General features: G+C 39.6%; 1 protein-coding gene across 1 annotated transcript in view; it reads right to left on the bottom strand.

Moving 5' to 3' along the window:
* The window catches only part of ZCCHC11 (zinc finger, CCHC domain containing 11), a 38,691-nt gene that overhangs the window by 8,035 nt on the left and 2,717 nt on the right, over nucleotides 1-27,939 (bottom strand). The window contains exons 3-24 of the mRNA XM_010180210.1: nucleotides 24,539-24,655; nucleotides 21,677-21,854; nucleotides 19,313-19,401; nucleotides 18,066-18,117; nucleotides 17,231-17,300; nucleotides 16,134-16,260; nucleotides 15,034-15,153; nucleotides 14,434-14,652; nucleotides 14,110-14,284; nucleotides 11,389-12,128; nucleotides 10,741-10,891; nucleotides 10,066-10,152; nucleotides 8,596-8,699; nucleotides 8,156-8,213; nucleotides 7,957-8,060; nucleotides 7,269-7,358; nucleotides 5,277-5,390; nucleotides 4,102-4,179; nucleotides 3,538-3,715; nucleotides 3,139-3,186; nucleotides 2,962-3,044; nucleotides 924-1,039 (exon numbers count right to left, since the gene is read on the bottom strand). Of these exons, the coding sequence (XP_010178512.1) occupies nucleotides 924-1,039; nucleotides 2,962-3,044; nucleotides 3,139-3,186; nucleotides 3,538-3,715; nucleotides 4,102-4,179; nucleotides 5,277-5,390; nucleotides 7,269-7,358; nucleotides 7,957-8,060; nucleotides 8,156-8,213; nucleotides 8,596-8,699; nucleotides 10,066-10,152; nucleotides 10,741-10,891; nucleotides 11,389-12,128; nucleotides 14,110-14,284; nucleotides 14,434-14,652; nucleotides 15,034-15,153; nucleotides 16,134-16,260; nucleotides 17,231-17,300; nucleotides 18,066-18,117; nucleotides 19,313-19,401; nucleotides 21,677-21,854; nucleotides 24,539-24,655 (3,098 nt within the window). The remainder of the gene's footprint in view (nucleotides 1-923; nucleotides 1,040-2,961; nucleotides 3,045-3,138; nucleotides 3,187-3,537; nucleotides 3,716-4,101; nucleotides 4,180-5,276; nucleotides 5,391-7,268; nucleotides 7,359-7,956; nucleotides 8,061-8,155; nucleotides 8,214-8,595; nucleotides 8,700-10,065; nucleotides 10,153-10,740; nucleotides 10,892-11,388; nucleotides 12,129-14,109; nucleotides 14,285-14,433; nucleotides 14,653-15,033; nucleotides 15,154-16,133; nucleotides 16,261-17,230; nucleotides 17,301-18,065; nucleotides 18,118-19,312; nucleotides 19,402-21,676; nucleotides 21,855-24,538; nucleotides 24,656-27,939) is intronic.

The following is a 27,939-nucleotide window of genomic DNA, read 5'->3' as shown; positions in this document are numbered from 1 at the left end:
GGAAAGAGGTGATGCAGTTCAATGTGCTAGTGCTTGTGCAGAGTGCGTTAAGAGAACGGCTGAAAAAAACATTCAACCTGTGACCTTAGGGTCCCAGTCCAGTTCTGTGTCTCCTGAACTCTGCTGACTGAACAAAAGGCTGGAAAATAAGGACTCTGTAGCAGTAATGGACCAAAAATCTTACGAAGAATTATGGAGCACACAAGTCAACGTAAGGAACAAGTGAATAAGCCCAGACTTTAATCTGCATTCTAAGGGCTTCAAAAGGTTTTAGGAGTCAGACAACCTCCACTGAACGGGTCATTAAAATCCAAAGACATAAAAATGCGAGCAGTGCAGTTTCTCTGGTGTAAGCAATACACAAGTGCAGGATCACTAAGTGACTGGCACTAGTGTGACATTACAGGAATGCACCTTAACTGTGTACAAGTAACGACTCCCAGACTTTAACAAATGAACGTTTACCTGCCTCGCAGAGGAACATTATCAGATCTACAAAACAATTCAAATCCGACACTGTCTTACGAACGTGATCACTACAGGAATCCTTTTTAATACTCTACAAATTGTGCAGTCAGGTAACATGGTCTCCATCTGAATGTTTACACTATAAAAAGATAATTTAGTGATCTAAATTTTAAGGTAAGCTGTAACTACAGATAGATCATGAAGCAAAACATTAACATATTCTAGACTGTTGATTTTACTCTGTGTGTGCTTGCATAACCACTCTAATATTTAAAGAGATAACCAGAAACAGTCTTAAGAAAAGCAAAAATATAACAGGAAACTGAGGATCAGATATCAAGCTTCGATTTTTCTCTGGAATTCAGCATATTCTTAATCTCCATTAAAATTTAAAATATCCCTGTCTCTCCTGATAGAATCTTAAAGACGTCACATTAGTTTTGTCCATTACTCACCTCCTCCTCTTTGGACAGTCTTTCATGTAGTGACCAATTTTGCCACAGACACGACAACATCTGTCATTGGGTGCTAATTCCCCATCTGTCAGCACTTTTGAGTCAAAGAAGTATTCCTATCAAAACACATCAGACAGATACAAGACATAAACCATCCACTTACAAGACTGAGAAATGCAAGCAAAACGGGCAGCTTTCACCTCCTAAGTTTCCTTAAATTTCACGGCTTCTTAGATTATAGCCAGTCTCTTTCCTCCTCCAGATAACGGCAGCTTTTTCAGAGTTAAGCCACTTGGGCATTTAGTCTCAGGGCCAGAGACTGAATTTGCAGAACAGCTCATCCAGGCTCCAGCCTGCTGCCTGCCTCTGACTTCCCCAAAGGCTCCTCAGAGGGCAATTTTTTTTGCACATGATCTATTTTGATATCTGAGTCACTGCTTGTACGTTTTCCAAAGCAGACTACGTGCCTTGCCAAATGACACGATGACGTCCCCCTAGACAGAACACAGCTCAGGTGGGAAACAGATGGAGCATCTGCACACTGACCTGCATCACTCTCCTCCCCTCGAATCTGCTAAGGACAACTGCAGTTCTGATGTGTGTCAGCTGCAGTTCACAGGCTCCGAGCAACAGAAAGACTGTGAAAGTACTTATCTTGCCTGAAATATGGAAATAGAGGTACAAATAGAAACGTCCTAACCCCAGCTCAGGAACAAAGTCCCGCTGTAGACTTACGTGATTTACTGAAACTTTCTGCTACAGTTTCCTCTCTGTACCACTAACCTGCAATACAGGGCATCGGCTTAGGAAGAACATCGACAACTCCTCCTTTGTGGGGCACTTTGGAGAAATAAAATGCTATGTAATACTGTTGGCATTAATTACTTCACCTAAGAGACAGCTTATTTGCATGCTAAGGCTGCTTTCTGTCCTGCCTTCTATCTGAAATGGTCAGTGAAAATCTGATGTGCGGCTGAACACAATCGAGCACATACACAAACACACAGCATATGCTTTCCAGAAGCACTATAGCTTTGTGTTGAATGTATATGCAAACAAATTTAAAAAAACTAATTAGCAATAATATTACATACCCTTACATACTTGTCAGTTTTATTTAACTACAGCTGCACTGCAATTCATTATTGTTTGTATCACAGTAGCACTCAAAAGCCCCAATAAAAACAGGTCCTATTTTACCAGGCGCAGTACAAAACAGAACACGATCACTGCATCAAAGAGTACTTACTACAAACTCAGGAAAACATGGATAAAGCAAGCAAATGGAAAAAGGGAGATTTGGAAGGATAAGGGTAAATAAAAGCTTTCAAAACATTTTCAAAATCCCTTAGAAGCACAAGCCCTGTTGAAAGCCACTGGGAAAACAGTCCTCTGAACTGCCTTAGAAAACACCTTTTTAAGTAATGTTAAAAATATTAATACCAGCTGATTTATTTACTCATATTAAAAAAATGATGATGACTGGACCCTGTAGCACAGAGGAGTATTTCTCTAACACAATACTGCATAAACACATTCCTGATCCTGACTCCTTATGTAAATTCTGAAAACAAAGATATATTAAAAATAATAATTAAAGAAAGTTAATCACTGTCCTTATTCCTCCTTAAGCAGCAATCCTTACTTTCCTCACCAACTGGAAAAACAAGTAGAATGTCATGTCTCATGAGTCTGTTTTCTCTGACTAGTGAAGCTCCTAAAGCTGTTTCTGGGTTTTACAGCCCATTTTGCAGTTCTCTGCAATACTCAGTATGACACTATGAAAAGTTTTTTATAAAACAAAACCAAATTAAGTTTACGTTCCCTAAACCTGCCAAAAATACCCATCACCCATCCAACTACACCCGTGAATTTTATATTGCAGGTGCCAAACACCAAGCCACACATTTTATGCAGATGATGTATAACTACGTACACTGTGCATATCAAACAGATAAACACACAGAAGAGATTTGTTCTGGATGCATCAGTTCAGTGGATGAAGTAAAAAAACATAGTAAAAACTACAAAAACTTACAGCTTCTCTTCCAACAGTTGGGTAGAATGGGGTACCAAATAATTTTCTCCCATTGATAAACGCCTTCATTATGAAATTGGTCACTATTGAAGACAGACAAAGTTATTGGAAAACACCGCAGGCACAATACTTTAGAAATCAGTGAACATTAATCACCAGTAGGCATTAATAGCTTACTTTTCCTAGAGACTCCAGCACCGAGATTATGATTCAAGTCAAAAGGATCTGTGTAAAGAAGGTGGAAAAACAAATCAGAGTTGGAAAAAATATCGTGCAAGAAAAGTATGTGTTTTAACACAAAGAATTCCATTTTAAACGCAGCCACAGAACAGACGATAGCAAAGCAATGCTGTTTTAAAAATACGTACATAATCATAATTAAGAGCAACTTATTGACATACACTAAAAGTCAGGAGCGTAATCCCATTTTGAAGCTGTCAGATTTGCAACAATGTTCTTTAAACATGGATGGTGGTTTCCTCACATAAAGTCCTTGTGCAACAGGGAGAACAGATCCTCAAGCAACAGCATTCATCAATCTCCCATTAATGGGACAAAACTCGAGCACGTCAGTACCTTCAATGGCGATACATTTGGATGTCCACTGTTTCTCAAACGTAGTTAACAGCTTCTTCTGCCGGATGCTGATCACGTATTCCTTGAAATCAAATTCTTCAGTGTAGAATCGCAGCAGCCCAAGCCAGAGCTCTCCAAGTGATTCAGTGTTCTTCCCAAGAGAAGGCAGGCGCTTCTTCTGCATGCAATCGTAGTCACAACTTACACAGGCACAGCTACTGAAGTACTCCTGGACTGCCCCTCTAACTATGAGCTTGCCTACCACGAACAGTTTCACTTGATGGAAGTAAGGTTACATCCCTACAGTTAACGTTACCTCAATCCTGGATTGTTTATTTAGAGTAAAAAGAACTTTTCCTGATTTATGTTACTTAGAAATTATTTAAAATAAACCAAGAAAGAGCAGGCACTCATTTCAGCAAAACAGGACTCATTTGGGAAGTTATAATAATACGAATATGGAAGTTTAACTACTCTTTTATGTATTACACTGTTAGAAATATATCAGTTTCCCATAAAAACGAGCTTTAAGGTTTAGTGACTCTTCTGGAATTAGAGTATTACCAATTCTTCCATGTCATCAAAGAAAAAGGCATTCCAGCCATCCACCATTCTTTGTGGAATCTGTTTTCCATCAAATATCTGCCGAAATAGAGAGGGACACAGTTACCACTCTAACTCAAAGTCACCACAAAAGACTTGAAGTTTTGTTGGTAAGAAACAGCACAAAAATAAAAATCTTTTAATTTTAACAATTACTTCTTATAGAGGCAGAATTTCCCATTGGTAAAAAGTCCAGAAGTGTTTCTGCATTATTGCGATGCCTCTCAAGTTATCTGTGTATTTTATTACTACTTGTTCTTTGCAACTAAGAAAACATGACTGAATCACCTCTTCAAGATTCCAACATCCCTCTTGCCCACAAAATCTCTAAGGAGACTTTACATAACTCGTATTACATTTTGACTTTAGCAAAGCCAAGGGGAAATTCCACTGTTATTTAAATGCTCCCTCAGGGTAGTAATAAAATAACAACTCCCAACCACTGCTAAAGTATCAGCAAGAAAGCCTGGGTTTCAACTGCAGTGCTTAAGCCAATTTTCCTCTTGCAAAGTCAGAAAGGGATAATTTTCAGAAGTGCTTGAGAGTTCCTGAGAGTATCCAGGAAGAGGCAGAGAGCTGTCTAATTATACTCTCCCCACCGATGCAATGGAGGTACAGACTGTTATTTTCTTAAGTTTCCTGGCACACGTCGTACATTATCTTCAAAGTTGTATCAAAGCATTAGTTATCCTTTTTCCCCCCCTTCATCAAATAATAAAATAAACTTTCTCCTCTTACAGATAAGGCATTGAGCAATAAATGATGTTTCTGACAACAACTGACGGAAGAGCTGGACTCGCATCTCAAGAGCATCTGGCACAGTCTCATAATTACAATTCCCCTCCCTCCGTACTGCCTGCCAATTTTTTCCTGCCGTGTTCAGCATATAAATACCATCATAAAACCAAAGTCCCCAAGTAAATACAGCAGCGGAACTTAGGTCTAACAGATTCCTGATTTTGTTGTAATTTTCCTGGTAAGTTTTACCCACTAAAACCAAGAGGGAGTTAGGAACCTGCTAATGCAGAAAGGCCTCATGTTCCATTCATCCCCCTAATACTAAAACCCAAACTGCTCGTATTTAGCTTGAAGAAACAGTGCATCTATTTTCATAGTCTCTTTTTCTGAAGACCTACCTCCTGAAGAACGGGAATAACTGGTGGATTCCTCTGTTGTAGAAAGTACAAAACCATAAGAATATAGGCATACGAAGACAGACTACCACGGGATGCATCACCAATGTCGCAGCGCTGAAAAAACACATTTTAAACAAGATACTGAATTTACATTTTATTCTTCCAGACCAGCAGCTATGTCTGAGAGCAAACAGAAACCCCACCAGTAACAGAAAATACATTCATTTCAGAACTAAAAATTGTTTTATGAAGCCTGAAAAATAAATATCCTTAGAGTCAAATGCCATCTGGCAAATCCACAGCGTAATTTGACTAACGTAAAAACAGAATAGCTTCTCACAGACCATTTTTTCCCTTGTTTTTAATGTGCCAAATTGAAACCTTGCAGTATTGAAACCTGGACATCAGACGTAGAGGTTTGTTGGGATTTCTGTTTTGGGGTTTTTGACTTAGGCTCTGGTTTTTTTTTTAATGTGGCTTTTTTTTCATTTTCCTAAACTCATGTTCCTATGATTCCTTATTGTATTGGCTCGCCCATTTATTTATTTTTTTAGTATTTAATTAAAAGGCAAGTATTGCCATGTTGTACTGGCAACTTGGGCACTACCTGGCATTTTGCTAGCATACATGCATGTACCTCATGAAACCATCGTCCAGTCTCCACAACACAACCTAAACCAAACATCAGTGAATTTCCTTACTACGCTTGAAAATCTGACTACGGTATAACCTTCGTACAGCACCTGCTTCTAAGCATCCCTTTGCTCCAAGTATGTCTTGTAAAAAACAACACATTTTTACCCGCTAAGCATGGAGAAAGCAGGGATTCACAAATTTCTTTCACATCAGTGGCAGCAGTGACAGCTGCTGCGGTTTTTTCTGCCAACGTGAACAGAGGGGGAAGAATTTTGCGCAAACTCGCGGTATTTGTACAGCTAGGAGGTCGCCTCCATGCAGATACTCTTGAATGTACGTCCCACAATTTGGAAACTTGATCTTTACAGTAAGATTTTTAGAATGTATACAATAGTACGCAATACTACCAAAAAAAATTAAGATCCATTATTATCAACACAAAGCACTTTTAACCTGCACAAAGAAGAGACAGGGCAATATTCTGCACTACTGTGACTATACCAAAAAAACCCATCATTAGTCTTGGTGCCAGTGTAACGAACACGTCCATTCCATCCTAGAACAAAGTTATTTTATACATCTTGATGCATTTTATTATATTAGCATCTGGTAGCAATAGGTTTTATTATATTAGCATCCTCTATAACCCGTTTTTATTGGCCTCTATTTCACTAAGCTCTCTTTGGATGTGTTTGGGGTGTGTATTTAATAGTGCAGCTTGAACAAAAAGAAACACCCCGCTGCAGTTACCAAAGGCTGCACAGTAGAACACTTCGCTAGAACACTGTGAGGGAATAAACGCAGGGGATTTGTTACTTGATTATTTCCAAACTCTCCCAGTCAAGTGCCTGTCCTAGGCACATCAAGCAGAGGCATTCACTCATCAACCCACACCTACTCCTACTTTTTCAGGAAGTAAAAGAAGCCAAGTACGCCCTAAGGAAGCTGCAGTAATCTGTGGGCTGCTCCTAGATATGGGAAGTCCATGCCCAGCCACCTGCCACTACATCTTCCAGGTACCATTTTTCCAGTTTTGTTCTGTTTGTGGGTTTTGGGTTGGTTGGTTTTTTTTTTTACATTGTAGCTTGTTTGAATTTATTTGTTTTTAAAAAGGAAAGTTTTCCTTTCATCAGCTTCCTCTTAGACAAAAAATCTTTCAACAGATAGCAGAAGATCCCAGGACTAAAGAACTTGACTCTGACACACACAACCAGATGGAGCATAGTAAGCTTAAGAGAGCACTTCACATTAATAGCATTCTACAGCCTCCTTTCCAGTTGGTATTAGCAAACGGTAAACGGCGGCTGTATCAGAAAACACTGCACTGTACAAATAAGAACCTTCTTTTTGTATTACCTTTGCAAAAACTTTCATTGTATAGCCCAGGTATTGCACTCTAGGATCAATAGCTGCATATGTAGCCAGCATTCTTGTGTTATGCTGTGCCTGGGAAAAGGAGGAGAGAGGAAAAAAAAAAAAATCAAACAAGTGTTTCAATGTAATTTCTGGTTAATTATAGTCTGCGGTTCAAGCACAAGAGATGCATAATACAATTGGAGGGGTAAAAAAAAAAATCACAGTATTTCATTAAAAAAACCTTGGGAAATACCAGCAAAGAACTAAGTCCATAAGATGACTCACATTGGAACAAATTCCACAAACTGCATCTTGTTCACAGGTGACCGTGAACCCACGATGTGAGAACTCGTGCAATGTCATTGTGCGAGAGGCAAGCTGGGATGAGGTGTACTATTCATGATGGCAGAAAGGCCATGGTGAACGTGGCACTAACAGCTTCTCAGGAGCATTCACAAAAATGCTTTGTGTGCCACGACGCTGCTCTGCCATCAGCATGCATAAAACTACGTGGGTGGGGTGCAGGGTGTAGGCCACTGGATTTAAATAACGTAGGAAAAAACTCCAAACACACAGAAGTATTTTAGTTCTGGTTTCAAAATGATTTCCTCAAATGATTAGTTGAGTGAGTTACATTAAACTAAAAAGCTTCCTTTGAAGACAAGGCCAAACACGAAGAGATGCTTACCAGTGTATTGTATAAACTGATGTCTCCTTCTAAGCCACTTCGTCTGTGTTCGAATTTTACTATAGGCACTTTGGCTGTTGTTATAGGCAAGATGTTTCTCAAACCTGGGGAAGCAACACTTTAGTACATAAAACACTTCCATTAACTATATATACAGTAAATGTAAATACAAAACAAATAATAGTTTAAAAAAACCTACCTGGATGCTTCTTAAGAACCTTTGCCAAACCTTCTATTATTTCTTTACAGTTTAATTTCTAGGAAAAACAAGTATCACAGCTTCAGATGTGAAAACATCGATCCTATCTAAACAAGCACATTTACCATCAAACATGTATTCCATAGAGGAAAAGCCTATGTACAACAAGCAGTAAGCAATAAGCCAGCACACCAATTTATGTAGAAATTATGTAGAAAGACTTGTGTTCTTTACATGGACAGTACACTAACCCTGTGTGAGCCTACAGGGCATGTAAAGTGAAATGGGCTGTATCTGCCCCCAGCTGCGCAGTGCAACCAGCCAACGTGCTACCAGCAGAATCCCACCTCTTCTGTGTACAGAAATTTTAACGGAATTAAAGAACTTCCAAGAATACTCGAATTTAAAATAGTAAATTTTATAAATTTCAGAACTCTTACCTCTGCATTTTCATGTCCTTCCAACGTCATGCAAATATCCAGATCACTGTCCCGAAATCCAAATCCATTCTTTGAAGAGCCAAACAAGCAAAGTCTGGCTTTGTCTGATCAAAAGAGCAGACCAAAAAAAGATAAATCCTTTCACAATCGAACGGTAAGTGCTTGCTGTGGAACACTGCTTAACCGAGAGGTGTGGGTGCCCATGAAAGTGAGCTTTGAGAGAGGGCTTACAATGCCACTTCTTAAGACCTCACTTTTGATACAGGAGGAAGCACAGTACAATACTTCAGAATTACTTCTAGGAAGTACAGTAGGATAAAGCCAGTGTCATTTTTACGAGTGAGGTGTGTTACAGAGTTACTACGAATAACCAGTAAGTGGAATCTCTAAATGTGATGCAATGGTTTACGGTGTGCGACTGCACTTTCCCGTTTTAAATAAAATAGTGTGCAAACACAGGCAGCAGCACAGCTTTACCCCACAGGTAAGACAGAGCTACTCGTGAGGTAGTCAAGAAAATACTTCTGGTTCCACTCACACTCTGTCTAGGTTACCTGTGACTAGGTAAACTGGGTCAGTCAGAAGACAGAAGCAATAAGATTAATACACTTTGCAGAACATTCTTTCCTAATTGTTTTGTTTACATTTTTGTTTGAAAAAGGATCTTATAATGTCTTCTCATTCTTCTAAACGAAAGAAAATTATGTGATAGGAAGCAATTTCTTCCAACCTGAAAACAGTACATTTATCTGTTCAACTGAAATCAGTGCAGGTAACACCTATTCACAGCTGCTTCTAACTTTTAATGGAATTGTAAATGCTAAGTTTCTCAAGGTTCTGTAACAGGTCTCAATCTTCAGCTGCTGGCAGTAAGTGGAGGACACCGGTGGTGAATGGAAGCGCAACTCACAGCTCCTTGACCACAGGCCAGCTACAGCAGAACACGGGGCCCTTTGCGCAGAGCCATGGACTGGAATTCAGGAGACCTGGAGTTGGGACCTGGTCTTTGCACTGTTTTACACCACCTCCAAAAAGTCACTTTGATCTCTGTGCCTTGCCTTCCCTCACTGCAGGAAGATACTTTGGCTATTTTATAAAAGGGATGCAAAGACAACAAACTCATTAAGATTTCTAAGATACTTAAACACTGGTGACCGGGCAACGAAAGCACTGGGCCCACAACCCAAGTAACACTGAAACCAACTGGCCAGGGCCTACTCAGACTTTCCTTTTGTCCTGACTGCAATACTCCTGTACCTGTTCCTCCACTCTAGGGACATTTCCATGGAATAGCATTGCGGGATATTGAGTTTAGAAGTCTGCAAGATAGCTTTACACAGAGAGGGGAAAAAGAGATGCCACTGCTTTATGGAAGAAAAATGAGCAATAACGAGACAAATTACATCTGCATGCTCTGGACAACATTAATGAAGGAAGCATTACCCAGAATTACTGCCTACTGTTACATACCATTATACTCTTTTCGAATAAATCTTTCCAAACTTGCCAGAATTTGTTCTCTGTTTTGTTGCTCAGATAAAGGAGGGGATAATTCATCTAAGTAAAAACAAGTTAAAACACAGTCAGATGCGACATTCAGCCACCTCAAAAATATTTTTCAGCTAATTAGAAGTATTGGATACCATTTTTTTTTTTTGTTACATTGACTTCCCTTGAATATGTGGTTTTCTTTTTGATGCTGTCATTAGAGCCATTAGGATTTTATTTCAAACATCTGTTTTTTCCAGAATTATTCAAACGCAGAGAGGCCTGGGGGGCACCCAAGGTTAACCCACCACAGTACCCAAAAGGCCCTTTTTCCAAAAGCAGCCACAGAATTTGAGAAAGGCAAAGACCAGTTTCACCCAGAACCCAATTCGTGGGACCACTGATGACTTTTTACAAAGCCAGTGAAGAATCCCACATAGCATTAATTTCTCAAGTCTGTCACGAGACTCTGATATCACAACCATGGATTGTATGAAAATAGAAACACTGATCAATTTGTAGCTTAGGGTACCCTGGAAGAGCTTCTTCCCACTGAATCTACTAGAGTAAGTAATTTAACTGTACAGTTTTGGGTTGTTTCTTTCCCAGATTACGTATCACAGTTCACAGTGCAGTACAAACACTTCTCCAACTTACCAAAACATCTTTTACATACTATATCAAGTATTTCCCGAAATCTGTCTGTCATTGGTGGTAGTGGTTTTAGATCAATTTTCTTGAAATCCTCTGGGCAGTCATTTTTGGAATGTCCATCCCGTTTGCAGATGCTGCATACTATAGTCGGTGGCTTTTTGGAGAAGAAAGGAAAAGTGCACAAATGCAATTTTACTTCTAAGGTAGTTCAATGACCACACATTTCCACGTAAGTCATGAAACCAAGAACACTTAACGGATGAACAGCAACAGAGTCTGCGAACAGCTCGCAATGGGCTGTGTTCAGTTCTCACAGCGCGTGGGAGCGCCTGGAAATTTTACAAAAGGGGACTGGGGGGGTGGGGGAGTGGGAAGGAAACCACGAAACCACCAAGAAACAAAACCCAGGATTTTTGTTTTTCCCCTATGGAAATCAGAAAGCTTTGCATAAGATGGGGGCAACAGACCACCTAGTCCCAAAGGCACACAGGTTCTGTATTTTCCAGTCCTGAATAACAGTAACTCTACAAACGCTTGAGCCATCAGACTGAAACTGGGAGACTCCTCTCATCCGTCCACCCTTAGGCTTCTGTGATTTAGAAGTAATAGCCCACTGACTCGTCTCCTGTACTGCTTAAATACACAGCTTACCTTTCCTGAAGTCAGAATAAACTTATCAAACACATAATGCATTTCTTCTGTAGAGAGTCTGCCTTCATCTTTGAGATCATGAGCTTCCACCGCTGGTTTGCAGTTGGACGAGGTAGCTGGTGTGCCAGTGCACTTCTTCTGAGAAGACTCTGTTACCAAATTCTGCCTACTTTCAGCATCAGAAAATTCATTACTAGAATTTGTGTCATCAGGCTGATACTCACTGCAGTTACAATGGTGGCTTAGCTCACCTTCAGTTATACAAACTGAAATTTCTAACTCATCCCTTTCTTTAAGTGATTTTTGCTTTAATTCACAGCATTCATTAGAAATAGGAGATAAAGCTTCTTCTTTGTCTTCATCATGATTAGAGTCCAATGTTGAAAGTAGCAAAGAGTCCACGTTCTTGGTAGTACATCTTTTGGCTACAGCTTCTACCACTTCATTACATTCAAGTTCGTTCTCTGGTGTGTTACATCCACTTCCTGTATTTTGATTATCTACAACTTTCTCCCCTTGTGGAAGGCAACAGTTGGCTACAGGCTCTTCAGATCTCGTGGATTTCTTATTATTCATTTTCCCTTTTTCTTTTTTCTTGGTATCTGGCTTGGACTTGATCCCATCTTTACTTTGTGGGCATGCAAAATATTTATACGCTGTTCTAAATCGCTCCAGGATGTACTCAAAAACCATCTGGCTATTCAGACTTCGAGCAACATTCCTCTTGAGTGCAAAAGGATCTAGGAAGAAAGAGAACAATTTCATGAGTAACCTTTTACTTCTGCATTTCACTAAAGCAGCTGAAACACCTAAGCTATGATACAGCAGGTAAAAATTAGAGATTCTTATAATGTAATTCAGAATTTTATTTGGATATGCTTAGAAAATGTAAGGCCCACAAGGTTTTTTGGACTTCTTCCACACAAAAAAAGGACACACACGTGACCATGAACAGGTAGCCACCACAAATCATCCTAAACAGTGTTATTTAAAAAGAAAACCACAGGCATATCGTACCGTTATATTATGGACCATTTCTAAAGTAGAAATGAAAATGAACATACAAAGGCAAAATAAACGTAAGCCTGCCTGAACTTTTTTCCTTCACTGAAGGAGAATATGCATTTCCCCTAAGAAAGGAATTTCTTTAAGAGTGACATTAAGGTTATAAGGATGATATGAACCAGTCTCACCAGGTTTCATTCTTAGTCCTTCCTAGCGGTTTCTAGATCAAACATGTTTTCCAAGTAAAAAGAGCACTTGCATAGCTGCTCTAAGTTTGCCTGGGAAGATAGTGTCAAACTGAGATTCTGTTACTGCATCATTTCAGTTACAAACTTAGCATTTAAAAAAATGAATCAAAAGCAGGAATTAAACACAAAAAACCTATAAAACAAACAAACAAAAACAAGGCAAAAAGACCAACAACAGCAGGTACCAGAACCAGAACGCAGGCTGCTTTTTGACATTATTTCCCGTTTCTTCCTCAATAACTGGCCCTTTCATCTTACAAGTATTAGTTTCCCACATGCTGAATAAACATTACTGTAGTTTTAAAACTCTCTAGCTAAAAGTGCTTGAAAAGAATTGGGAGAGGAAATTAAAGCCCCAGGAGTGATCTCAAGACCCTCTACTCAACAAGTGCCTCAACAGTTCATTGTTTGGTTTTCTCATTATTATTTTTCTTTCCTGCTCTTCTTGTATCTTCCTCACTTGAACCTCAACACACCTTCAGTAACTCATTCTGCCTTTAAGATTCTTTGACCTGTTTCTCCTTGTCTGCTCCATCAGCTCATGTGTGTTACACAAAAGCTACTCAATCAACACCTCTAGAAAGTTTCCAAACCACATTATTTATGCTTTTTAAATGGTCTCTTAACCTTCCTCCAACACCCAATTTCTCTATTCTTAAGGCAAATTCAGAAAGTCAAATTCTGTGACTTCCTCTGTTACGTACTGTTTACGTATTATTTTGAGTTGAGGAACAGAAATAAAGATATCTTCCAGTTTTAAAGAAGTAATAGACAGAAAAATTTCTCTCTTTGTCTCCCCAGCGTATGTAACTCAGGGTATGTGTAACATCAAATCCATATGGTCTCACTCTCTGAAAAAAGCACTTCCCTTCAGCAGCCCATTCAGGCCCTGAAGCACAGCCTACAATGTGACATTCAGTTCTGCAGTATGGAAATTGTACCAACAGGAAAAGGGACAAGAGAGGATGCTGGAGGAAAGTGGCACGTTGTGTGTGTGTTACTTGGATGGGTTTGCTCCAGTTCACTCTGCTCAGAGCTAGCCTCTCTGCTCAGTCTGCATCAAAATCAGAGGAAACAAGCTGAGAGCTGGTAACGCTCAAAATACGTGGCTTTTGGAAATGCAGCCAGAGATGCTGAAAACTCTTAATATCAGAATTATTAAAAAGAAATAAATACCAGCTTACAGAAAGAATGGATCTGACAGAGATAAGAACAGAATGGTAAGAAACAATGAGACAAAAGTACACCTTGCACTTCAAGGACCAGAGTTGCAAAAAGCAGCATTGAACAGAGAAATTGTCATTAAACAGACTAAACAGCTGACAAAATAGACAAAAAACAATTCAGGTTCTCCTCCAATTACTGATGTAGTTTATTGTCCAGACTTCTTGTGACAGACCTGCAAGTATGAGGTAAATGAAGATGATAACGCAGGATGACTACAGAGCTAGAAATGGCACTATCCTACCTTCAATGGCGATTCGCCTTTTAGGCCAGTTTTTATTCTCTCTGGTTAAGAGTTCTTGTACCCGTATGCTGATGACGTATTCCTCCAAAGCAAACTCCAGTGTGTAAAACTTCAACAGTTCTAACCACAGTTGCCCCAGTGAAACTTGGTGAGGGGTTTTGAATGCTAGGAGAGACTGAAACATATGGACAAGAATGCTCAACTGCTGTAAGAAATGAAAACTCCCTTTTTTTTCCCGTTTCCATCCAATATTAATGTTTAAAGATTAAAAAATAGGGATAATAGATAGAATATGGTTTTCAGTGAAATAAAGCCATGACTTACATTGCCATGTTTCTCCTTTGCATTACTTTGGTTGTCCACTTCCGTGCTTGTTACCTTCTTTCCACCACCTTTTTGTTGTTCAACTTTAGTTTTACTTTCCGCTCCAGCCGAGTTCTTTGCTGCACCATTTGTTGGTGGTTTGTACTCCCACCGCACAAACTCCTCTTCTACACCTTTCAGCTGATGGTCATCTGGCCTCTTTGAATCAAAGCCTTCAATCTAACAACAATTAAAGCAGCTCTGAAACAAGACTGTACGTAATACATACAACCAAAAGATTTCACCAAAGGTAACGTTGACAACTGTGATATTTATTCCCCTCAAGAATAACTCATGTAAGACAAATAAATTCAGAGAATTCAAAAGGAAAATATGTGCCTTTTCTCCAAAATACTGCATGACACAATCGCACAGGCTGTAAAGCTGCCTTTTTTTAAGTCATCAGAATCACCAGGCACCAACTGTGTGAACCTTAAACACCAACGCGTTCTATTTACTAATTTCTTAGGCAATCAAATCCTGCACATTTTACGACCTCGCAGAACCCAGAAATAACGTCAACAATTTAACGATAAGGTTACTATATCACAAAGCACTTACCCAATTGCCCAAATAGGATGGTAAAATACGTGGTTTTCTTTGTTGAAGAAAAAATATCACCATTAAGGCAAAGGAATATGAGGGAATCCCACCTTCAGCCTGACAGTCGATGTGACAGAGCTGTGGGAGAATAAATCATTACTTTACTAACATAATAGATTTTAAATTAAAATGCTGACGTTACAAATGGACAAATATTAATGAGATAAATACCAGAGAAACAGAAAATGCTTTCTCTCAGAAACTGCAGCTGTCATGCTGTGCCACATACAGACATCATGCAAATTACAATAATTTGTACAGTGCCTTAAGTTATATTATTTTATTATATGTGATTCTCTTCAGTTTCATCACATTTTGTGATTGTGAGACACATTTATGTTCTTATCTAGAATCTCAGTCAACTATCAGGTACTTGTTATTGTGTGATGTATTTCATGTATGGGGATGGGGATTCTATACCTGTGGCTGTAATCCGCTACTGATCTCTTCTGTGAATTCAACAGAGATGTAATAAACATATCAGACTTTCAACAGTTCTGTGTAGTTTCTGCTGCTGCTGCTACTGACATGTTTTAAACAGGATTTTTTGTGAACACACCTTGCTAAATCAAGTAACAACAGTAATACCATGCAAGTGATTTTTCAATAAAGCCAAAACATTTTAAGTTGAGTATGGCCTGGCAGCAATTTCAGGACTGAATTACAAGACAGTTAAATGTTGGCTGTGGACACTGTAACTTGGTTCTTATGAACACCATTAACATCTGTAAGAAATCCAGCAGGGTGTGACAACAGACCTTTGTTTGAGCAAGTTTGCAAGACCCGACTGCTCTGTTGAGCTGGTTTTCAAGGATCAGTTAACTAGCTTTAAGGAACTAGCATAACAGCTTGCTAACAGAATAGTGGAAGCTTCAAATGTATTTAGTGTTTCATACCAAAATCTTCACTCTCGTTTGGGTCTGTTAAGGTAAGAGATGACCTAGTGGCAGGAAGTTCTTTTCTAAAAGCATATTCATGGTATATTACACATTACATCATACACAGCACTTAAAGAAGAGATAAACATATTTCATTATCCTCAATATTTATAAACTTACTCTAGCCCAGTAGCGGAAAGCCAAAACCAAAGGGATAAGGACAGGCTCCAGTTTCCCAAGTGCAGTCAGCAAGTCAGTTGTAAGGCAAGCCACGTCATTCCTAGCGCTTACTTTACATGTCAAACCACTGTAATCACAAATGTAAAACAGATAAAAGGAGTTATTGCCTTATATATACACATGATGCTTAGGGCAGAGTGGAGGTGGGGCATCACATTTACCACAATAAAAACATGCATCAGTGTCTCCCTGTGTAAGAACCTGAACTTTTAAAAGAAAAGCTACAGAAGATAATCCCATTTTCTTTACTATTAACTCCTCAGTTGGATCTAGAACTTACAGAAGTTTACTACAGCTAAAGATACAAAACAGCATTAAGAATTTGCTCTGAGTTCTGCCATTACTTAATTGTGCAATCATACATCTCAAACTCCATGTGTACCTTCCACAAGTCAAATAAATAAATAAATACTCCAGCCCTGCTACATATTAAGAGTTGGTAAGTCCACAAAACAGTTTCTCTGTACTTCTGTGCTGCTTCTGAGAATGATTACTTCTATTCTCTTAGTACTTATGAGGCACGTGCGTTATCTGCAAACACAGGAAAAGATATGCCCGTTTTGCTGCATTTACTTCCCCAGAGTTTCCATCACATACCTCTGTCACATAAAGCAATGTGGACATCACTCACCAACCATGTTTCATTCTGGAGGTTGCCAATTCTTAGGAATTTACTGAAAACTGCAAGATGATTTGTCCTTACTGGTAATGTGTATCTTAAAAAAATGTTTTTAAAGTCTTGGATTAAACTGCTGGCAGAAATTTTAAATATCAACTGAAAAACATTCCCCTTTTTCCCTATTTAACTAGAACTGTTATTTTCAGACTCGTACAACTAATGAACTCTAGGAGGCACAAAAACAAAGCCAAGCTTTCTTTCTAGACTGTATTTTTGTGTATGAGCAACTCCCCTTTAACATGGATGTTAGCTCAGTGTTACAGTAATTCTTCTTGTAAGGAGTGCTGGCAAGCAGCTGCTATGAGCAGGCATAGCAGAAACTGGTACCTCATTTAAAATCCTTTTCAACCACATGTACCTTTTAACATCTTTGCAGAAGACAACAGGAACCTTGGCATGGAAATCTGACTCCACATCCGAGTAGACAGCTAAGCAAGAAGAAGAAACAAATGATGCATGAAAGTCTTTTAAAACGATTACATTTATACCACACTTTTACAAAACAACTCAAATTACATGGTGCGAAGCTGACCAGTAAGAACCATTTCCTTGTTACTTTTGATGCTTAGCACCAGTATCACACAGCCAGCAGGGGAAAAAGTGAAACAAAACAAAACCCCTTGTCAGGACACTGGACTGGCATCTCACCTCTTCTAGAACCTTCTGTCTTTACAACATTTGGAAGACTCAAGGTTGAATCTCTGACAAACCATCAGGATAGTGTGAGAAATACAGAGCTGATGTATCCAAATTTCCTGACGGATCAAAAGTGCAATACTATCTGTGTCACTTGGTTTAAGACGTGCAGATTACAGGGTTAGATGACCTCCTGACAGAACAAGGAGGCTACAAGTTCCAGAAGTCTTTTAACAGTTCTTGCTGTGGAAAGCGGAAAGTGGCTTTTGCTTTATTGCTTAGAATTTCTCCTACAAAGAGAAATACTTTCTGACATTGCATCTGATACTATTACCATAAATCCTGGCAATCTGAACTGGACTACTCGGGCTGCCGTTCTCCTGCTTCAGGTTCTCATCTCTCACTTACACAAGCACCACCAGTCATAAAAAACAGCTCAGATACAAAAATGGATTAGTTTTCAACTGAAGAAAGTTTACAGAAAAATTAAGCATAAAACCTCCTGAACAGTAGTTGAAATCTTAATTAAACAGAAATGAGATGCAACTAAAACTCACCGCTGTTCTTCAAGATCTCAAGCACCTGTATCAGAACATCTGGTTGACTCATCTAAAATGACAAAAGTAGAGCAGGTTACACTATTCAGACTAACCTACTTTATTTTACAGTCTGCTTAAAACCACTTAGGCTACACAACTAGGAACACTATGTTCTTTCACAAAAGTGAAATCATGTGTCAATAGTCATGAAAACGTTAACTGTGTCTGTCTGCACCATGAAAAGAGGTAGTAGTAAACCTATCAGGCAGCTCTCTTTTAGCCTACAGCTCTTTTCGTTAGTACTCCTGTTCTAGTTCTGTATTAACAGACTCCATGAAGTTAAAACTAAATACTTGCTTTGTATTCCACAATTTCGATATCAACATACGCCACTAGAAACACACAGCAGTAAAGAATTCAGTGACGGTACTTTCCCAAGGGTTTTAAAGGTTGTAATTTTAAAATGTGTTTTCTTTTCTCCCTAGAAAGCAAGTTGAATGGTGTTTCAAAGATAAACTGCAAATCGCTCAAAGAGAAGCTAAAAATCAGCACCGCCTTGGAGCCTTTGCAAAAAAGTGACATGGTACACTCCACATGCAATGGTTTGGAAAAAGGGCTCTGCTTTGCTCCTAACTGCAGTATCAGTTCAAAATGCTACGTGTAATTACACACCTGAAACAGGTACCACTGGAACACACAAGGTCAAAAACAAAAGCAAGTTCAGCAGTCGTGCCTCTAACAAGAACATGCTGCTAATGTCACACACCAAGCGTGAACCAACAACTGCAGTGTTAAAGGTGAGTTATACTGCTCTGGAGGAGTTTTGTGCCACAGTAACCTAAGATGTGACATCTACTTGTGACTAAAACATGAAAGCAAATTGTCCCTTTTAGCTTCATCTTTAAAGGGGAAGGAGGAGAGGGGAATGAAGACCTACAAGATTCTATTATCTGAATCACGAGTACACAGAAGCACACTTATCCAGAGCAAACTGTTCTCATATTGCTTAAATGCTTATATACAAGATTTAAAAAGGCGAGCATAAGACTATCCAAAAATCCAGCATTAAAAGTTCTGTAATAAGCCATCAAACCTTTATCCACTTGACTCATAGCACACCCGACACCAAACCACAGAGTACAGTCCTTGTTCTACTCTAAGACCATATGTCCCAATAGAAGATCAATGCAGTGGAGTAGAAACAAATGTTGACGACTTTGATTTAAGAAAACAGTCTCAGTTCATGCAAGATAACACGTACATACCTTAGGGGGGAATTTGATATCAATGTTAACATCGCTGGTCTTAAAAGCAAATCTAGTTAAACAGGAGCCATACATCCTCAGCGAACAGTCTGGAAGAGAGAAACACCATTATTTCACAGCCAGTAAATAAATTATTCTTTAAGGGATGACTCATATCTTGCTTTAGACACTGTACCCCCAAAGAGGTACTCCCAGATTAATGAGTATTGAACCACTTTCTCACTCCTGAAAGGTAATCATTGCCATAACACAGCATCGTAACTCTCTCAAACAAAACCAGAACAAAATAATTCTTAAAAAAAGAAGATAAATCTTATACATACAGAGCTGCACACAAACCTTTCTCTACTGTTCACTACTTTGAAAAACTAGCCCTCTCAAAACGAATTTCTGTATGTTACATAAATGTTATTACTAATAATACATTGTAATTACTTCCTATGGCTTTTCTCAGTAGTAAGACTTCTTGCATTAAAAAAGTCACGCCAGAACATCCCATGTGTTGTACACTGTGCGCGAATGAATTTTTTCCTAGTTTACAACTTAGCAAAACACACTCACTAAAACAGTGGGCTCTGAAAAGGGGAGTACCAAACTGTCATTTACTACAGATTGCCGTTTACTACTCCTCCACATCGCTCATCAGTCCAAGCAAGTCAGCCAGCCAAGTAACACTAACACAGGAATTTTGATGGGTATTTATGTAAAAGCAGTGACTTCCTTTGCTTTGTCCTCTGTCAGTGGAAACGCAATAGCACGGTAGAATGGACACTGACAGGAGGAGCCACATATGGCAGTGTTATGAAGCAAACAGACTAGCAAACCTCAACTCAAAAAGCCCCGTTCTATTCAGCATCTCATGTCTAAGCACATATTTAAAACAGCTCCTAGAACTAAAGCTGAGCGTCCTGCACCAAATGAGTAAAGTCTTTCTTACTACTGTATTTTACAGAGCGAAGGGAAGGCATTCTAAAATAAAAGGACGGTACAAATATCATCTCGGTTCCAATACAGATGAAAACAAAACCTTTAAACTTATTTTTTTGTCAATGAGATTAATACTGTCTTCTGTTCACAGTCACTGAAAACCAACCATTGTTAACGTGATGTCAACATTACTGCAGCTCCACAAATCAGTTCTCAAACTCCCAGTGCATTAACTACAGGAAATGATGGGAAATCAACGTAAAGAAGAAATGTCAAGGATTATTTAATCGTTCTACTATTTCTATTATTTTGTTTTCCAACAGTTGTACACATTGAATGTTTCACGTGTAGGACTGAAGTAGCACACTGTACTTCTGATCGGGGAGGACGGGGAACACGACCATTCAACCTATCCAGACAGCTCACGAACTTCATTGACACACTGAAGGAAAAAGCCAAGCAAACAGGACTAAGCACTTAACCTACTCAGACATAATTTTTTGGCTAAATTATTCTTACTTTCAAACAATGTAAAGCACTCAATCAAGAAAAGGAAGATGAGGTATGATATTTATACGTTGTTAAGTAACAGTAATATTCTGACCTACTTAGAACAATTCCAGAGACTCGGAAGCTAGCGTTCATCTCAAAGCACACCTCTCATTTAGGACCCCACTAACCACAAATATACCTGAGAAGAAATACCCGTTAAACAATAACCCTTGTTGATTTTTATGACTTGTTTTAATGAACAGTTACGGATCAGTACCTGGAGATATTTCAGATCACGGGTCAGTACTGAAAATATCTCATACGGTTACCAAAACCACTCATAGCTAAAGTCCAATTTTTTTTTTCCCCTAAAACTATGCTTTAAAAACAATTGTCCCATGCAACTTTTACCTGGCCTGAAAGCTGTTATAAACAACTGAAGGACCGGTAGAAAAAAAATACCTTTCAAACGCCACCTCATATTCCCCTCTGCTACATCTATATTGAGTGCACTTGGGAAAAAACTCTCTACTGTAATAGGCACAGATATTCAGGAACGCTACGTGAGGTATAGGTGGAGGGGCTTGTAGGACTAGAGCCTGAGGGAGATCCTCAGTGGCTGAGGCTTTAAACACAACCAGAAAGGAAATACTTCATGCCCTGGAAATTTCCAGTCTTGATCAGAAATCCTGACTTTCAAGAGGACCAACAGCTTCAATAAACACACACCAGAAAGAAGCCAAAACAAGCGCAGTCACCTTTTCCTCTTTTTGTAGGTTTGCTAGCTTTTAAATCAACTGCCAGCCTGTATTAAAAAGCCTGTATATATCAATATTGTGTAATATAAAGCTAATTTAACCCCAAATGCATTAATTAAAGTACCGAAATCCATGTAAAAAATAAAACAAAAATTCACTTGAAGAAAATAAAGAACGCTACGAATACCTGGTAAGGGCTGCTGAATAATTTTCTCCATCTCGTTGACAATTTCTTGACGAACTCTGAAGTCATCATCTGAAATGCCTTGTTCATTTGCTGCCTCAATGAGCGTAAAACTCAGAGCAGCCAACTGTGCAGAAGACGGGGGTGGCAGGGCACGCAGCTCGTTTTCTTCTTGTTTTTCCTGAGTAATTGTTGGACAGTAAAGGTAAAAACAGGTATTTTAAGAGAAAAAGGTTATCTCACACTACTGCCTGTTATCGGAACGCACTGTTTGCTGTCTGTGCTCTTCTTTTTACAGAGTGTCCTGGCCAAACACTTTCAAACGTAGGAACCCTGCCTGGCCTAACTGGCAAACCCAACAGTGTGGCTCACGGAAATGACGGGGGATGCTCAGTGTTTAGAAGAGAACGTGTTGCTTCACAGCCGGCAACTGGGGAGGAATCTGCTGTGTTACAGTCCTGAGCCACGTTTTCTGACAGCTCTGAAACAGAACTCATCCAAGGAAAGTGAAAAGCCGTATTTGTTCCTACACAATAAAAGTAACTGAGCTGAGAAAGTGTTTTCTGGACACACAGATTATTTTCAGCTATCAGAGGCAGAAAAAGCATCCCCAGCTCCAAGAAAGTTTCGTAAGTTGAGTCCCATTGCTGCCTAAACAGCTGGTGCCAGAAAGTGCTATTTTTAGTGTAACAAATGATAATCAATTTAATCCAACAGCAAGAAATACGTCCTATGCACCAAGCCATTTGGGAGTAAGTACAACAACGAATAAAACCCGTGACTGACAACAGAAATAAATAATAACCAGAAAGTAATTATGCACTAAGAAAACACAGTCCAGCATGAAAACGCCTGGTCAGTTCTAGGCTGCATCTCTCAACTCTTTCAGGCATAAGAAAGAATTTGTGCGTTTTCAAAGGGTTGTGTTGCTTGGTTTCTAAATCTCACTGCATTAGGGCTCTTGAGTGGGGAAGCCACAGCTGCTGCTAAGCTTACTTGACAGTCAAGTATCTCACAGAGCTGTAAACAGGTATGCTTTACAGAGCAACACTTAGTTACACACCACTTATCACTGCAGTGTGGCACACGAAGCTATTTGGAGACAAGTGTTAAAAACCTAAACTGCTGTCTGTCCTGTAGCACTCCCATCCAGCAGTGAAGCAGCCTCACTCCTCAATTCTTATCTCCATGCCCAGACGAAAAGCAGGGTACAAAAGTGTTTCTGTACCAAAGATGCTGCTGGTCTGCTGCCATTTTATTAATTTTCTTTTCCGTGATGCCACGCAGCAGACAGCAAGAGAACCAGAATCTTTTACAAATAATAACGGAACGTAACACAAACGTTACTTTCCAAGACGCAATGGATTTACAGCGTTCAGAGTTTTCCAGGTGATGGCTTGCATATATGATAGATTTAGAACATTAATTACAAACACAGGCATGGTAAGAAATACATGGAAACAGGAGTAAGTAACTGATTGAATTTTGGGGAATTATAGGAAGAGTAATTGTAAACACCTGAAGCACAAAACCCTGCATATTTGGTAGTTCTTCATCAGCATTTACAAAAATGGGTTGGCAAGATCTGTGTGCCATTTACTGGATTTCATGCATGTAACAGTCTCGTAAAGCAAAGCAAACAGTAACACCACGGAATCTGATAAGGAAATTGTTTTTCTTTTTGAAAGCCTTAGAACTGTTTAAGATGAAAAACACATCCCTAAACCTAGGGAGATGATGAGTGACTCAGGAACTGAATGATGACCATGAGCCAGCACTGTGCCCTTGTGGCCAAGAAGGCCAATGCCATCCTGGGGTGTATCAGGAGGGGGGTGGTTGTAGGTCAGAGAGGTTCTCCTCCCCCTCTGCTCTGCCCTGGTGAGACCGCATCTGGAATATTGTGTCCAGTTCTGGGCCCCTCAGTTCAAGAAGGACAGGAACTGCTGGAGAGAGTCCAGCGTAGGGCTACAAAGATGATCAAGGGAGTGGAGCATCTCCCTTATGAGGAGCAGCTGAGGGAGCTGGGTCTCTTTAGTTTGCGGAAGAGGAGACTGAGGGGAGACCTCATTCATGGTTATAAATATTTAAAGGGTGAGTGTCACGAGGATGGAGCCAGGCTCTTCTCGGTGACAAACAATGATAGGACAAGGGGTAACGGACACAAACTGGAACACAGGAGGTTCCACTTCAATTGGAGAAGAAACTTCTTCTCAGTGAGGGTGACAGAGCCCTGGCCCAGGCTGCCCAGAGAGGTTGTGGAGTCTCCTTCTCTGCAGACATTCAAAACCCGCCTGGACGCCTTCCTGTGTAACCTCATCTGGGTGTTCCTGCTCCGGCAGGGGGATTGGACTGGGTGAGCTTTGGAGGTCCCTTCCAGTCCCTGACGTTCTGGGATTCTGTGATTCTGTGAATCCCTCCCTACTGCAACTCTCTATTTTGAAGTCTAGACATAGCATCCCCTCTGCTCAGCCATCGCAGATGCAGACAAAAACTTCACAAGTCAGACAAAAAAACCCAACATCCCCAAGCCTACTTCCAGTCCCAGGAGGTCTTGCTACCAACAATATTAGTTTTGGAAGAAACAGAAAAACTGTTTCTCACTTCAGTTACCCCGCCTTCTGTTGTTACTAAAAGTCTGATGAACTGCCCTCCATTCACAGACACTAATTCAGAAGCAATGACTAATAAAAAGTTCTTTCCTCTCTGCCTGGATAGACCAAGCTCCTTCTCTCAAACAGAAAACGAGCAACAGAAATCTGTGGGTCTCTGCTCAAACTTTCACCTAAATCAAGGTGACCAAGGCAAACACACCACATAACAAAAACAAACCAAAACAATCAGTCAAAATTTTATTTGTTGACTTACCATGATGTTTTTCTTATGACGTTTTTCTTTAATATGCTTGTGAGCTCCCTGGATATTCTCAATGTGAACTAAGCAGAGCTTGCATAGATACTGACAGTTGGTGTATTCTGGGGAGCGCTGAGGAGAAACAGCCATAGATTCAATGAAAATGTTTCTGCCGATAGTGTCTGAAAAACTAAATTCTTTGAATCATCAATTGTATTTAACAGCTACGCAACACTTGTAATGTCAAGGTGCTTTGCAAACATCAAGTAATCTTCAAAAAGACACAGCTGAAATGTATTTTTCACCCATATGACAAGCAGCGAAAGCGAGCAAAGGAAGTGCGATGACTTGAATATTATACTTTCAGTAAATTTCAGTGAGGCAAGATTAAGACTGAAGAGTTTATGCCTCTTAAGGCTGACCTAAAGGCCAGTAAGCCATTCTCTTGTCAGCTCAAGCTTTTAATAACTATGGATTTATTAAATCTCAGCATCTATCCTCCTTTCTCTGATGAGAAAATGGGAAGTGTTCATCATATTATCTACTCTACATGCCACGACAGATGGTGGTGTTGTTTGGCTAGCATATTCACAGCGTACTGTGCAAGGACTGCATTTTTTGTTCCATTAAAAGGGGTGCGGCTGGCCAACAAGGAGGAAGATAGCCAGTTTCTGACTTACTAATGACTGTACTCCGGATAAGGTGGGATCCTCTGACAAGGGGTAAGATATTCCATTTTGATGATTAATGTGAGATGCTCAGAACTGGAGAAACACGCAGAACAAGCATTTTTTTCGTACAGACAGGCTGGGAGAGATGGAGTACACAAACGGTGAGCTGGATGTCTGCAAGAAGCAGACGAGCCTCAGCAGATGATAGAGGGGAGAAAAGAAAAAAATCGCTACTTTCGTAGGCTACAAGAGGAGATACTGTGGACTTTATTCAGCCAGGAAACGACTGAGAACGACTGGACTAAAAGGCAGAAAAGACTACTTCTGCAAAGAAGAGGGGTTATTTGCAAACACTCCACTTTAATCCGTCATATCCTGCAGCTGTATCTAATAAAACAGTTACAGAGATTGGAAACCTTTCGGTATGCTCACTGCAAAAACAAAATTGCTCCAACAAAAAGCCTCAGTCTTCCTCCAGACTTGTTAGCTTTCTTTCACGTAAGTGCTATCAGTTATAACTGGGAGAGAAAAAGCTACTGAACATTTTCACCCTAATTCTAATATATTTACTAAAACCGAAAAGTACACCGAAAACACCAGGTGTTTAAGCAGAGACATAACAGCGAATAAGCAGAGAACACCATTTTAAGACACTAAGGTGGACTACAGAGCTGTTAAACAAATCTGACGTACTGTACGGAAACCTAAACCACTGCTAAATTTGGGCCAGTTTTTCCACTTACTGAGTTTGATCTTTCGCTTTTGGAAAAAAAAATGAAACAGCTCTGTCATTATGCTTTTATTACTAAGCCTCTTCATCCTTATTTTCTATGAGGCAGACACCTGGTAAGATGAAACTAAACATCCATTTGGAAAACAACTTATAAACAGTTACACTTGGCTGGCTCCGAAGAGTCAAGTATTTGGTACCTGATGGCTGGGGCAGACCAAATTATTTCAGCAACTCTTCCCAAACTGAATGACTATCAGCACTATTTTTAAAAATTGGGTATTTCTTTACCATACTGATCTGCAGTATTATCTCACCGTATGTTTCCAGATAACACCTTTTATCTTGCCTTTACTGGAAAGCCTTTTTTAATCATCTAGTTATGCTTAACACCCATGAAAGGGGCAAGAACTGAAAACAGCAAGACAAAAAAAGCTACAGATTACTACTTGAGTAACACAGATGCATCCAAATAGGCCAGGCCTCATGAAATCTGTGCTTAAATATTCAGGAAGCTAAACCATCTCAGAGTCAGTTGTATTTTAAAGAACTAACGGAGAACTGGAAGGTTCCAGATCTCTAGGAAAGAGAAACTTCAGAATATATTTAAAAGTCTAAAGAGGATGAGCCAATGAATTAGAGGCCAGTCAGAATTAGCATCCACAAAACCACTGTAATAAATTACTAATAAGCACAGAAAAAGAACACGCCACAGGTGACAAACTGATCTGCTATAAACACATTGCACTAAACCAATTTTAGGGTTGCTTTTTTAAAGATAAAACCATAGGGCTTGAAGAAGCAGCAGCAGATGTTGTATCTTGAATTTTACAAAGATGTTGTCACTTGTCATAGTATCTCAAAAGGAGACCATAAATACTATCTAAATAAAGTACAGTAAGGTGAGAGCAAAACTGCTCAGAAAACTCCTCAGAGCACATACCTAGGACTGGTTCACCACCAGTCTAAAAGCACGTGCCAAGAATTTTTCAACAAGGGTCCTTCTGGGGTCAGAGACATTCATGTTTTTGTTGAAGACTTAAGAAATGCAGTAGAGGGTGCGCTGACTACAAATGTGAAAGACACCAAGTGAGGAGAGTTTACGGAAGACGTAAGATAACGAAAATTCAGGGATCACAACAAATTAAGAGAAATTTAGTAAATAACCTGCAATTAAATAATATCAAAGCAAAGTATCATTCCTCCTCAGACATTATCAACTGCAAAAAATGCAGGGCTGGAAACACCCGATCGTGTGTTTGTTAAGAAAAGAATATGGGGATCACTGCTGGTCAAACTACAAGCCAACATCCTGTCACTGCTAAAAAAACAGAGATTTTAAATACAAATGTTGTATTTCAGACAGATTAAGTCAGCTTTCCTCTTCATACATAAGACCCCAGCCGAAATTGCACATCCAATTCTGGATACCAGTTACGCGGTGGAAGCCTACAGAAAAGCAACAAAAATGAACGGGTAACTAAAAAAAACACCTAAGACAGAAGAAGAAAGAGTGAGTCTGAAGAAGGTAAGACTGCAGGAACAGTAATGATCTTCAAATGTGTAGAAAGTTGCTGACAAAAGCAATAAACTTATGTTTATTTTCCTAGGACAACATATGAGGGATTAAAATGCTGCAAGAAACACTGATATCAGAAATTAAGAACAACTTCTGGGTTACCTATACTGACTTCAAAATCTGTTTCACTGGAGATAATACTAAGAACAGTTCAGACAAACATTTGTAAGGAGTCATCCTGGACTGGTGGAAGGCTAAGAAACTGAAGACAGCGCAAGGTTCCTCTCAATCCGGTATTCCGAGTTTCCAGGTAACCAGGCTTTCTAGAAGACGAAACAGTGGAAGTTCTAGAAGCAGCAGCACCGTAAGCCTTTAGGTCTGCAGAACTAGAAAATACTGTTCTACAAAGACCACACGTGCTACAAAAGGGACACTAAGTTTCCAATCCCTATCATCTGCCACAATACATGACTAGTCAACTACCAGGGACAGTATC

The sequence above is a fragment of the Mesitornis unicolor genome, unplaced genomic scaffold, assembly GCF_000695765.1.
Source record: "Mesitornis unicolor isolate BGI_N332 unplaced genomic scaffold, ASM69576v1 scaffold40612, whole genome shotgun sequence".
Classification (NCBI taxonomy): domain Eukaryota; kingdom Metazoa; phylum Chordata; class Aves; order Mesitornithiformes; family Mesitornithidae; genus Mesitornis; species Mesitornis unicolor.
This window is presented reverse-complemented; position numbering and strand designations above follow the sequence as displayed.